This window comes from Setaria italica, chromosome IX, assembly GCF_000263155.2.
Source record: "Setaria italica strain Yugu1 chromosome IX, Setaria_italica_v2.0, whole genome shotgun sequence".
NCBI classification, from domain to species: domain Eukaryota; kingdom Viridiplantae; phylum Streptophyta; class Magnoliopsida; order Poales; family Poaceae; genus Setaria; species Setaria italica.
In genome coordinates this window covers 26,456,334-26,469,024 of record NC_028458.1, presented here as the reverse complement: position 1 = coordinate 26,469,024, position 12,691 = coordinate 26,456,334, and the positions used below count along the sequence as shown (strand labels likewise).

The 12,691-nt window shown below is 42.6% G+C and overlaps 1 protein-coding gene across 2 annotated transcripts; it reads right to left on the bottom strand.

Moving 5' to 3' along the window:
• Positions 1 to 2,511: 2,511 nt before the first annotated feature.
• On the bottom strand, positions 2,512 to 12,045 carry LOC101765259 (transcription initiation factor IIF subunit alpha). 2 transcript variants are annotated; one of them, XM_004983241.3, is made up of 9 exons: positions 11,736 to 12,045; positions 9,611 to 9,769; positions 7,221 to 7,372; positions 6,346 to 6,713; positions 5,425 to 5,540; positions 4,065 to 4,187; positions 3,761 to 3,970; positions 3,442 to 3,639; positions 2,512 to 2,860 (listed from the first exon to the last, which is right to left on the bottom strand). In XM_004983241.3, exons 1-9 carry the CDS (start codon positions 11,907 to 11,909, stop codon positions 2,765 to 2,767), a joined length of 1,596 nt encoding a protein of 531 aa, XP_004983298.1. In that variant the 5' UTR covers positions 11,910 to 12,045; the 3' UTR covers positions 2,512 to 2,764. The 2 variants fall into 2 exon arrangements, with proteins under 2 accessions (XP_004983298.1, XP_004983299.1); XM_004983242.3 differs by having other exon boundaries at positions 3,761 to 3,967.
• Positions 12,046 to 12,691: the final 646 nt, after the last annotated feature.

Sequence of the window (12,691 nt, the reverse complement as noted above, 5' to 3'; positions counted from 1 at the left end):
GTATGTCGCTAGAAGTGGATGGAGCCTCTCCAGAGTGCTTTGGAAGAGTCCCGAGGTGGAGTCCAGGAAGGGACTTGGGAGGGTCCAACGCAGGTGGAGTGAGAAGCATGATCCGGAGGAGAAAGTCAATTTGAATACGTTTACCCAAGGACCCTTGTATACGGCATGTTCTAGGAATGTAGTGGTTGAGAAAGGGTAGTTTGGGGATGTAAAATAGTCGTGTTTTGACTATAAAAGGAGATTCTTTTTGAACAAAAGGCTCTTCTATATTTTCCATTTTGTGATCAACACTGTCTAGATTCGAATTTGTTTGAACGACCTCACTCGAGCTTTTAACCAGCCGAGCTCTTCTTTCATTTTTTTTTAGAAGTTAACAAGTCGAGCTCTTCTTTCATCTTTATATTCCTTCATCTTTATAAGTTAAACGTGCCAAGCCTCATTATGATAAGAGTTGGAGCAAGACGAGCACATGTTATCTAGCCCAAACTAGGAGTAAAAGACAACCCTCCAATCCTAAGCATCACACATTGAGCTCTACTTAGGAGTGCTCCCAAAATGACTCCTAACTTGTAAAAATATTCCATAGTGTAGCAAAATGGTTCCTCCAAATGACTAGAAGCCATTTTTATCTCTAACCCCAAGCCGGAGCATCCACAACCCTACCAACGCCAGACTATGAAAGAACAAAACAACACTTCTGTAAGGAAAATGGCCCTAGACCATAATGATTTTGGTAATTAATGACAACATTCATTGGGACTGATGTGTTTGCAAGAACTACCTTTGTAGACATTTTACAGGTCCCAAGGATGAATTACAAAACCATCAAAATGAGAAGAAAAAGAAAGACTTGGAAGAATTCTATGGCATCCAAATGATAGTACAAATGATGGTAATGAAGCTGGGATGAAGACACGTGAAGACTTGAAGCGAATCATGCTGAAAATATGCACCGACACATTCCACCGATTCATACGGTGACCATTTGCAAATGCACGGAATCAGTCGATGACACGGAGGACAGCAGCAAGGCTAAGGAGCGTGCACCGTTACCACGGACACATTTAGTGTGAGCATGATCCTCACCGAATCAGTCAGTGATCGTTGGCTCGCCTCAGCATTGACTCAAAATTGGCTCTAGAACTTTGAGAGTTAATGTATAGCCTCACTGACTCATACGGTGGGAGCATGATCCATGCTCCAGGGCATCGAATGGGTCAGTGACATGTGAAGGTAGCGGCTCAGTGGACCATCGATTCATACGATGATGATCAAGATGAGGCACCGAATAAGTCGGTGACCTTGGGCCTAGGTGTCAGTGGCTGATTCATACGGACGTGCCCTCTGAACACCACCGAATCAGTCGGTGACTGCAGTCTTGGTGACCGTTGGAGCAACGACTAGATTTTGCGGTTGACTCTATATATACCCCTTTGCCCGGCCATTCATGTGTGTTAGAGCTTGGAGAACCTATAGGCTTGATTCTCACATACACACAAGTACTCTAGCCACCAAAGTGCTCAAGAGAAGGTTAAGGCAATTAGGATAAGGCTTAGGTCTTGATTAGTGCTAGTTTAGGCCTATTAGCACATTGCTTTAGGGAATAGCCTAGAGTTAGGCGAGGTTTGCACACCTCCTTTGTATCGGTGCACCAAGAGTTGTAAATCCGGAGCATATAAGTCTTGTGAGATCCTCCAATTGAGTTTGTGGAGTGGGCGACGGTGCTTCTTGTAGGAAGGAGAGGCCATAGGTGTTGAAACTCTACCAAGTGAAGAGCGGCAAGGAGCATTCGGGAGAGGCCAGGAGCGGAGACCCACTTGCGCGTGGAGAAGGCCACTCAGCTATCCTACGAAGTTATTTGACCAAGAAGTTTATACCCTTGCGCGAGCATTCCCTTCGAAAGGAGCTCCAGGACTAGTGGAAAGTTTTGCTTTCCGATACCTCGGTAAAAGTCACCATGTCGCCGTGAAGGAATTTTGCCTTCTATACCTCATTTTACTTTCCGCATTTCATATTGCACTTTACAATCCGCGTTTACCTTTCCTAAAATTGTCATGTGTAATTTATTGGACTGGAACCTAGGGTGCAAAACTCTTTTACGATGGAGATAGCAACATATAGAAAAATCTAGTGCACATTTAGATAGAAATTGAAATAGACTTTTATATGTGCGCCTTAAATTTTACAACACGTAATTCACCCCTAGGATGTCACGGTCCCTTCAACTACTTTAAAGAGGATTGATTCATTCATCTACTCAAAACGCTCTTGATGACGTAGCACTTTAGAGGTTGTTTGGATAACAATGAATTGAAGTGGAATGAAAAGGATTGGAGGGAATATTAGCTCATTTTAGACTCAACCCCCTTCATTCCACTTAAATACTCTTCTGTCCAACAAGCCCTTAGAGAGAGAGGGAGGGCAGGGAGGAGAGCCCATTTGGATGACCTAAGACTAAGAGTATAAATTGTTCTTCAATGATCAAAGATGAAAGACCCTTAATAAAGAAAATTAAGAAAATTGTAACGTAGTAACTAGCATCGTTTCGTTTTTCAAGGTCGGATGTATCGCGCAGAGCAGAAGAAATATCGCTTGCCTCGAAAACACAAAGTCTACGTAAAGGGGTTAGAAGACAACTCTTCTAATACATGTTACAACCTTATTTATCTCCAAAGTGCAGCATGTTACAAATATCTTTTATATCCGAAGTACACAGCACAGCTACCGGTTGCAACAAACGAAGTCAACACCTAAGTTGGGTTCTTCACTTCTTATCATCTCTAAGGACGACGTAGTTGTGGCCATTCGTCTTCTGTATCTTCGAGATTTTCTTCAGAATTTCAGCAAAAGCATTCTTGTCCTGCAATGCAACCACAACTGACGTTAAACAGACATAATTAAGAAGTTAAGATTTTAATGTTTGATGACTGATTATACCACAAACGAAGTAACAAGCTCACTGATGAGGTTAAAGAAATAATGTTGTTCCGTGCATCATGTCAACCATAACTTATAATTAGAAAGGTATTAGTGGTTTATGATAGTTTATAATTCAAAAGGTATTAGTGGTTTATTACAAAGTGGCCATGGTTGATCAATTCTTAGTGGTTCCCTAACTATTGCTGTTGGTATCTAAGTTCTAAGCTTGCAAAATGGTAATGTGCAGACTACTAGTCGTCTTATCGGCACTAACTATGGCGACTAGGTTCGATTAGATGACTGTAATCTAAGCATGCAAAATGGTACTCCCTCCGTTTCAAATTGTAGATCGTTTTGACTTTTCTAGATTCATAAATATTATTATGCATCTATACATACACCATATCTAGGTGCATAGCAAAAGCTATGCACCTAGAAAAGCCAAAACGACCTACAATTTGGGACGGAGAGAGTGATATGTAGATGACAAGTAAACATAAGAATGGTATCAAAGAGGCCTACCTCTGGACCTCGAAGCCTAGACTTGAATCTGGATACTAGATCTTGTGTGGTTACTGGAGCCACAGCAAGAAGAACACTCCTGATTTCATCCTCTGTGACAGGTGACACATTTGTCCCACTTTTTGATGAAGCAGAGGTCTTTGATGTAGGTTTTGCCGAAGCTGGTGCTTCCTCTTTAATGCCCGATGCTTTCGTATCCTATACAAAAAGGAATTATTATTTACATACGTAAAAAAACAAATAGCGCATACTTGTGTAAAAACTGCAAGTTCGCCATTTCTTCTTTTTTACACATTTAAAGTAAGCATAGATTACTAACCGATTCCACCTTTGCTTTCTTTGAAGCTGCACCACCAGAAGTTTTTGTATCATCAGCACCTGATTTTCTCTTTTGCTTGAATTTGGAAGCAGGAGGTGTGCTGCGAGCATGTCCTGATGGTGTTTGTTTAGCTGGGCTGTTATCTACAGGTTCATCCTTAACTTGATCCTTCTGTTTTGGAGCAAGCACTGGAGATGACTCGTCTTCCTGCTGGATGAAGAAAAGATAACTCCTTATATTTCCATTAAAAAATAGCCTTAGTGCATAATTAAAATGTTACTATTTTAAGAGAATGAATCAGTACATCTTCTTCTTCTTCATCCTCGTCAGCATCTGAATCATTTAGTCCAGCAGCGCGCCCAAGCAGCTTTTTTAATTCCTTGCCAGACTTGCTCAGGCCACCTTCTTCTTCGTTCTCTTCATCATCCTGCAAGTATCTCAATCAGAATATTGCCATTTGCAATTGAAATTCAATAACCATGGAAAAGAAAATGAGAAACTGTTAGCCTCTAGCACCTCCCAAGATCACACCAGCCACTCACAGGTGAGGAACACACAGACTACTTTTGTGGCACTGCACACCAGCACCCTCTTTTGCACTAAAATTCACCACAGTTCAACACATTGGTTACACTGATTTTAACACAGCACAAACACACACGCACTAAACTGCGTCTCAGCCGCACAACCCGGCCAAGAACACTCACGCAGCTATCTCCACTAACACAGCCACACGCTGTACACTAATCACTCAATTAGCACACAGCCACTACTGCTGTATACTAATCATGCTTCACAATGCACGCACTCCGTGCTTCACTCACACACTGATCAACTTGCTTCACTTGCAAACTGATCAACACCACACCACTACACTCCTCCCCCTTCTCTCATTCACTTGCTGCAATCACTTGCTGCACCACCTCTCCTTTTATAGCACAAGACAGCCCTAGTGCCTTACTCATGAAGACTCAAGTCTTGCCTTACACACTAAGGCAAAGACCTGACTTGCACTCTAAGGCAAAGACCTGACCTGCACTCTAACAGCTCGTTCGGCTGGCTGCTGCTGCAGCAGCAGAGAGCTGCTGCCTGCTGCAGCTTGCGTGCTACAGCTGCTGCGACAGAGAGCCGAGCAGCAGCAGCCAGCCGAACACGCTGTAAGGCAAAGACTTGACCTGTACTAAGAAAGGATTTGACGCATACTAACATCCAACAAGGATTACACTAACAGAAACTAACCACTATTAACCATGGAAAAGAATATTATATATCGCACCAGATCGCTTTTCCTTACTTTTAATCAATCAAATCCGCGTCAGGAAAGCACTAGTACCTTAAGATATTTCTTTAATCATGCAGCATAAGAAAGAGTAAAACAGGAAATAGTTAAACCAGGAATTTTTTTTATATAGACCCAATATTTGAGTTTTAACAAAACTGATTTTGGATCCCCCAACTTTATGCTATCTAACCATGGGGTTTTAGGTGATTAGGCTAAAATCTGGTTTAACCAAATCTATTTTTTTATAAAATTTGGGATCCAAAAAACCCCATAAGATCCACAGCATCAAATTTCAGTACTGAGTGAAGGTGTTCCGTGAGAAAAAGGTATTAGAAGAGGTGCAGTTTGTAATCCTGAGTAATTCGCAATAGTATATATCAACCTGCTTAATTTCAGGTGGAGCAGGAATTTCAGGAGCTAAATCCGCCCGTTCCTCTGGATCGATATCTACAGCCTCATCATCATCTGTGAATGTTTCTTCATGCTCCCAGTCATCACCTGGTAAATAAATTCTCCAGTAAAAGTCCAAACTTGGAGCAAATAAATACACTAATGATATTAAGGGCAATATTTATATTCTTAGCAGGGCAAACGTATTTGAATAGCTCTGTTGCAAAAGAAAAAAACAACAAAGCCATTCAATAGCTCTATGGCCCAACATTAGGCATAGTTGTAAAAATAAATTGTCCATTAACAAAATACAGCAGCATTTGCCGCCACTTAATGATCATGTGGTAAATATAGCTATTGTCAAGATCATTGTCATGGACGAATGTGTAACTATCACAAGCATATGCTTATTAATTTTTGAGATAGAATTTAAAAGTTCCGTGTTTCTTGTCTTGTGGCCTCAAGTTTTTAGTCAAAACCAACTAGATGACATCCCAGTACCACGTGCAGCACAACTTTATCACCAACGTTGGCGACTGTGACAGAGTAGCAGTGCAAACAGAACAGCACAAATAGGATTCAGTTGCGGTGGGTTTAAACAATATGACCATAAGCATGCCACAAGCCATGAAACCAGGATTTTATGCAGCTATATCTAAACCTAGGTTTTAAGTTTATCCAAAGATATGTTGTCCTTTGGGAAAATCATGAAATAATCAGAAGAGCAAAGTTACCATGTAATAGCTCAGTATAATAGTTATAGCTCCTGAACAACAGAAAGAGTATCAAACCGCAATTGCAAGCTGAGCAAATAAGGGTTGAAACATAATGGTATTTTGCAATTGTAAGACTATGAAATAGAGATCAGATTAGCTGCTGAAGTATTACAATCCACGAAAACTAAAACGCAGACCTTTCTCAATTTCATCATCCAAATCGAAGTCTAGATCTTTTCCACCTTCCTCATCATCATCCATGCCTTTTTTAGTGAGTCCGAGCCTATTCTTGCGTGCTGCTTCCTCTTCTTCATCCTCCTCACCTTTATCAGAATTATTACCTTCCTCGTTATTTTTTGCTTTCTTAGGACGACCACTTTCTTTTTCCCCACTGTTTGTGGCCTCAAGTTTCTTAATGTCTGAACCAAAGGCAGCTGGCCCATTTGCAGCTGCTTTCATCATCCAACGTTCGTAACCAGTTGCACTGGTCTTCCTCTTATTCATCTTTTCTTCAGCCTCCTCCAGTGTTAGTTGTTTGTACTGTGCAATTTTACTGAAGTTATACCTGAATAAGGATACAATTAAGCAAAAAATGATATATTAGTTTGCTGTGTGAGGGGAGGGGGGGGGGGGGGTGGATCTTTCTATAACTTCCAGGTACAATACAATGTAACTACTATAATAAACATAGGTAATCATGATGAAGAAGTACTAATAACAAACACCTTTGTCAAACTGTTTCCTGCAGTTAACTTTGTATATTATTCCCTCTGGTCACCAAAAAATGATTTTTCATGTCACATCATTATAGCTTCGACAAATGATATCATTCTAGCTTGTTTAGACATGATGGTTCAAGTAATTTGTTATAGACAACACTTTTGTCATTGCATACTTTCATACCGTTGTATTTTGTACTAGATAAGTAAATGACATCAAAATCAAATGGACAAAGTTACAGTAATGGGACTTAAATAACATCACTTCTACTTAGCAGTCTACATGAAAGCTGATCTGACCTAACACAACAGCAATCACAAATGCACAATAAGATGTGGAACAAGTGTATTACCAAGAACCAGCAGGATATGCATTAAATTCCTTGCCGTGCCTCATTAACAAATAATATGTAGCTGTAGCTGACTGTGATCCTTCCATTTGACCTTGATACTGATACTGGCCTGTTTCATCTTCCAAAATCCATGGTTTCCTGTTGTATTTCTCCTGCGTTTCCAAAAATGCATGCATATAGTCAATAGAGCTAACTGCACAAACTAAATAGCAATAGCAGACAGGATAGTTATTTCTAAAAATGCAATCTAATATAAGAACTATCACCACAAATAAAAATGTTTACAGCCTGGGGGTCTGAGGAAGGCTGAAGAGGGTTGTTCAAACAAAAATATGATGGAGCCAGATTAAAGATTAGCACAAATACAATAGGCAGTCTTGTTTTAACAGCCACATGTTACAATATGTGAGGAACTAACATCTTGCCATTGGAATGTCATTTCCTTTACATCTAAAAATTGCATTAGGGAATACTTTCAGTGAAAAAACGGTTATGTTATCACTGATATGAGACAAAGGACGTCTGGAATTCCAGACATATTGCCTAGGTGATGAATAATCGACTAGGTATCCAGTCGGATACAGTGAAAAAATCACCATCACTTTTTCCAGCTGTGTCCAGGAAACAGGGATATGAGGAGCTTACAACAGCAGTGGTTGAGGATTGGGCTCTAGGAAAGATGCAGTGAGGATCGAATTATAGGGGGGCAGGGGGTGTTTAATGGAAGGCACGGATGAACTAGGAATGACATGGAGTGGAATCAAGCGGTGTGGATCTACTAGGTTTCAGAGCCCCACCATTGTCCAATGGTCTTTTGTACCTTCCTTCTCTATCATACTCTTACCTAAATCCCTAAACATCCTCACTTACATTTGGCCGCTTCTTCGTTTGGCGCCCTCATGTTGGTGCGCCAAAGCGCCCACATCCTCACCAGCACAGCGTCAGTCCTTTTTTCACCTGCACATTGGTGAACCGCGGACGCAACAATCAGCCACCCGCACGTTGGCAGACATACGATTGGCGGCATGCGCTGGGCAAAACCTAAATGCACCCTACACACTTGCTAAGAGCATCTCCAGTAGTGTTGGTAAATTTGGATACCTAAAAATGCTTTTAGGTATAGGAGAGAGAAAATTTTGGGTACTACAAGGTTGTCTTCTCCAGCAGCATATGTAAAACTAGTGACCTATAACTCTTTCAAGGACTATTCTATGAATGAAATCTTCATTCAAGGGTCGATCTACAAATTCACTCATCTTCTTCCTCAGCTCTTCTTCCCCTTTGACTTGTGCTGCAGCTCTCCACCCACGCCGGCCCACTGCTGCCTTCCTGTGCCAGCCCGCCGCTGCTCACCTCCCCACGCTGCCATTCTCCACACGCGTCCGGCCGCTGCTCCTCCACCCGCACCTGCCCGCCGCTGCTCCCCTCCCACTCTGCCTGCTGGCTGCCGCTGGTCCGCACGCACAGGCCCAATGCTGCTCCCTTCCTCGCGCCGCCGCTCGCCCACGCCGACATCGCGGCTCATCTGCCGCACCGTTCACACCACCGGAGGCGGCGCTCAGGGAAGGCAGCCTCACCTGCACGCGCGCCTCACTTGCAGGTCGACGCGTCGATGCCGAGACCCATCCGGGAAGGCCCAAATCGAGGCTGGTCCCACCTCCTCCGCTGGCCTCCGTCGTGATTCGGGCTCCTCCGTCATTCTCTAGCCCAAACCGGCGCCAGACCGTGCTTCTCATCCATCCTCCACCACCACCTCCTCGAGCTCCGTCCATCCACTCCCTCGCCTATGCCTGTGCGGTGGGCCCAACGCGGACTGAGTTGCAGATGGGCTCCGGTAGGGTGTGGAGGTGTTCAAGCTCGACAGGGCGGCGCTCCACTGGCGCTGGAGACCCCAGCCGGCATCAGAGATGCGGCGAGGGACAACGCATAGCCGGTGGAAGTTTCCACCAAGCCATTTCCACCAAGCGACAGTTGGCTTCTCTCGGGTGAGCAAAGAAATTTAGCAATCCAAGAGATGGATTGGTATATTTGCATATAGGAAAGAGAAATTTAGGTCATAGCCTAAAAAATTTTAGGTATAGCAAACCATATAGGTATGCTGCTGGAGCAAGTTTTTTGTGGTTTTTAGGTATTGTGGTAGTTTTTAGGTATAGCAATCCAGTTTAGGTAATCTACTGGAGATGCTCTAATGTACCACTAATAGGTTGCACCGATGAGAGGCAATGAAAGGTGAAGACAATGTGATAGGGGTCTTAGTCACCTAGGCATCCTATCAGAAATGATGGATAATCGCCTAAAAGTAAAAGACAGGTGGAGAATGAAAAGTCTCATCTTATAAATAAAAATCATTCACAAGAAACTAAAAGAAGAATAAGAATACACACACATACCCGCATATTCTCAGGTATCTGCCGTCCTTGTAGACCCTCCTTATGAAGAGACCACTTGTTCTCAGCACTCTTCTTCTTCGAGAAAGGAGGTAAACCAGTGACAAATCTTCCAATAGAGTATGTCTTATCCGTAATAGCATTAGCTCGTACATTATATTCCTGCCAAAGAGCAATTAGCTCTGAGAGATGAACAAATCAATCAAATATCAAACCTAAAAAAATGCCTTGCATACAGGATTTCTGCAGCGACAAACAAGAAAACAACCTTTGTGAGGGTAAACAGCCACATTGACTAATTGAACAGGAAGCACCTGCAAAATTGTGAAACTAGCATGACCTCTATCCTAATATGTCCTTAGGTAGTGTGCCCATACAGAACACATAAAAGAGGCCAGTCTGGTTGAATTTTCATCACCAGCATACAGTAGAACAGAACTGAAAACTTGGGACACTTTTTTTCTACCTAATATGTCCTTAGGTAGCGTGCCCATACAGAACAAATAAAAGAGGCCAGTCTGGTTGAATTTTCATCACCAGCATACATGGTTATTACTTCAATGCTTTAACATTCTGAAACTTGCACTACATTGCTGCCCCGTCCCTTTTTTATATAGCACAAGGGCCTTGCTCATGATACTCTAGTCTTTTCCTTACACCCTAAGGCAAAGACTTGACTTGTTGACCTGCACTCCAAGACCAACTTGACTTGTACTCTAACACAAGACTTGACCCACATTGCATCCAACAAGGATTACACTAACAATATATTACTTTATTCTCAATGATATTCAACTACAGAGATACTATAAGACTTTTCAAGGAAAGCCAGTTTCTCAGGTGCACTATTTCATTGTCACACTAAACCAGTGCTCTCGTATTCAGTTCAGCTACCCTTGCAAATGACTTCAATAAAGCAGATTAGGAATGTAACTCATATAGCACATATATATTTTAAGGGCTGCAAGATCAAAGGCATTACAATTACTTCCCAAAATTAACTACCCTCTTGGTTAGTATTATCCCAAAGTCCCGAACACACTATATAAACATAAATTGGCTGATGACATCTCAAATTTGTGTACATTCGTCGCAATACATATGTAGCATAAAATGTCAGCTTTGAGTGATATCACTTTTTTCGTGTCATTGGTTTACCCCTCCATCACAGGCTACCTACAACGGCCATGTTCTTTTTGTGACCAAATCTGATTGTTCGTGGTGTTTTTGTGTTTAGCTTTTGTTTATTTCCAAGAGGGTGAAAAACTACACTTATCCCCTACAGCTGATTCCTAAAATTCAAAATAACTCTATTTTTACCATATGTTCTAGTGGTATTCTTTCAATTCCTTATCAGGTGGGAGAGTTTATAGTCCTACTAGCTGCACCAGTAGAATATGGATTTAAAACAGCCACATATTGGTAAGTCATTATGCCAAATCTCGATTATGCAGTGCTTTACAAAAAATGTGTTCCAAGTGAAGTTCCCAAGGTGAATTATCATTAGGGTCTTATTTATTTGAGCGATGAAAACATCACATCCTCCAAGTTGTATTGGCATGATCAAACAAGCAAGTGGTTGCTCTTCCGTAACAATGCCCAGGAAGACATTGGCATCAAGTCAAACAAAAAATGTAGCTATTGCTTGCCACTGCAACATATTTATGACAAACATTAAACTGAATCAGCAAGCATCTAAAATTTACAACGTGAATTAGGCCATTTCTGATCACATCAATGTCATGTCACAGAAACAGCAATATACCCAATAAGGTCAAGCCCTATGACCATCCAATCCACTCTTTCCGATCATATATTATATCAAAAGCCAACAGAAATCTCGGTTACTAGCGTACTGAGCAACAAAATTCAGCTAATTGGGTCGTCAGAATACTAAATCGCACCTTGCAACATCTCAAACCCCGAACCCCAACTGGCACAAACCGCGCGAGACAACACCTAGCACCGCCGCAACCAATCGATACAACCGAACCCTAGGTCACGCGCGCAAAGGTAGCGAAAGGGGGAGGCGGTCACCTAGGTCACCCACCGCCGCCATCAAAAGCCGTCTCGACGACACCCGCATGCCCGCGGCGAGAAAGGGGGAGGCGAAGGAGCGGATCCGTACCCGGATGAGCCTGGTGATGGGCGAGGAGCAGACGAGACAGCGAGCGCGTGAGCGCGCCATGGACTTGCCGCATTCGCTGCATAGCGTGGTGTGCTTGCACCCCGTGCCGTAGAGGTCCGACGTGTTGCCGCAGCCCTCGCACGCCGGCTTGAGTACCAGGTCCGCGCTCCCCATCGCGTCGGCGAGGAGCACCGACGACGGGCGGGCTGGGAGCTCCGGCTTCTCCGGCGTCGGCGAGGATGTGATTACCTGGTGGGGATCGGGCGAGTTCGGTTTCTGTCCAGTGCGATTTGGGAATGGAAATGGTCGGGTCGGGTTGAGTCCCACTTCAGGGAATTTATTTAACATTTTATACACTTCAAACATCGGCGTTATCATGTTTTTTTTAGCATCGGTAAAGTTAGGTTCAGGCAGGACAAAGCTAAGGGCATGTTTGGATGACATGTCCTAAAAATTTAAAGTTTAGGACATATCACATTGAAGATTCGGATGCTAATTAGGGAGATTAAATATGAGCTAATTATAAAATTAACTGCAGAACCCCTATACTAATTCGCGAGACGAATCTATTAAGCCTCATTAATTCATCATTAGCAAATGATTACTGTAGCACCACATTATCAAATCATGGACTAATTAGGCTTAATAGATTCGTCTCGCGAATTAGACTCCATCTGTGCAATTAGTTTTATAATTAGATTATATTTAATACTTGCAATTAGTATCTAAATATCTGATGTGACATGTCCTAAAGTTTAGGACATGTCATCCAAACAGGCTCTTAGTCTCCTAAAGTTTAATCCCTAACAGACTTGCTTACGGGGACTAAAATAGTCCCTCAACTTTAGTCCATAAGTTTCCAAGGGGTTTCTTATGGGGACTAAGTGTACCCTGGACAACCCCTACCCTCATTTATGGCTTGTTCGTGACCCTCTTCCCCCTTCGCACCCCTCCAC

Excerpts from the sequence above, each read along its gene's own strand:
- LOC101765259 (XM_004983241.3), bottom strand. The coding sequence starts at position 11,909 with ATGGGGAGCGCGGACCTGGTACTCAAGCCGGCGTGCGAGGGCTGCGGC. Across the intron at positions 7,373-9,610 it reads AGATACCTGAGAATATGCGG|GAGAAATACAACAGGAAACC; the intron begins GTATGTGTGTGT and ends TTGGAAACGCAG. Across the intron at positions 3,971-4,064 it reads AGGATGAAGAAGAAGAAGAT|CAGGAAGACGAGTCATCTCC; the intron begins GTACTGATTCAT and ends TTCTTCATCCAG.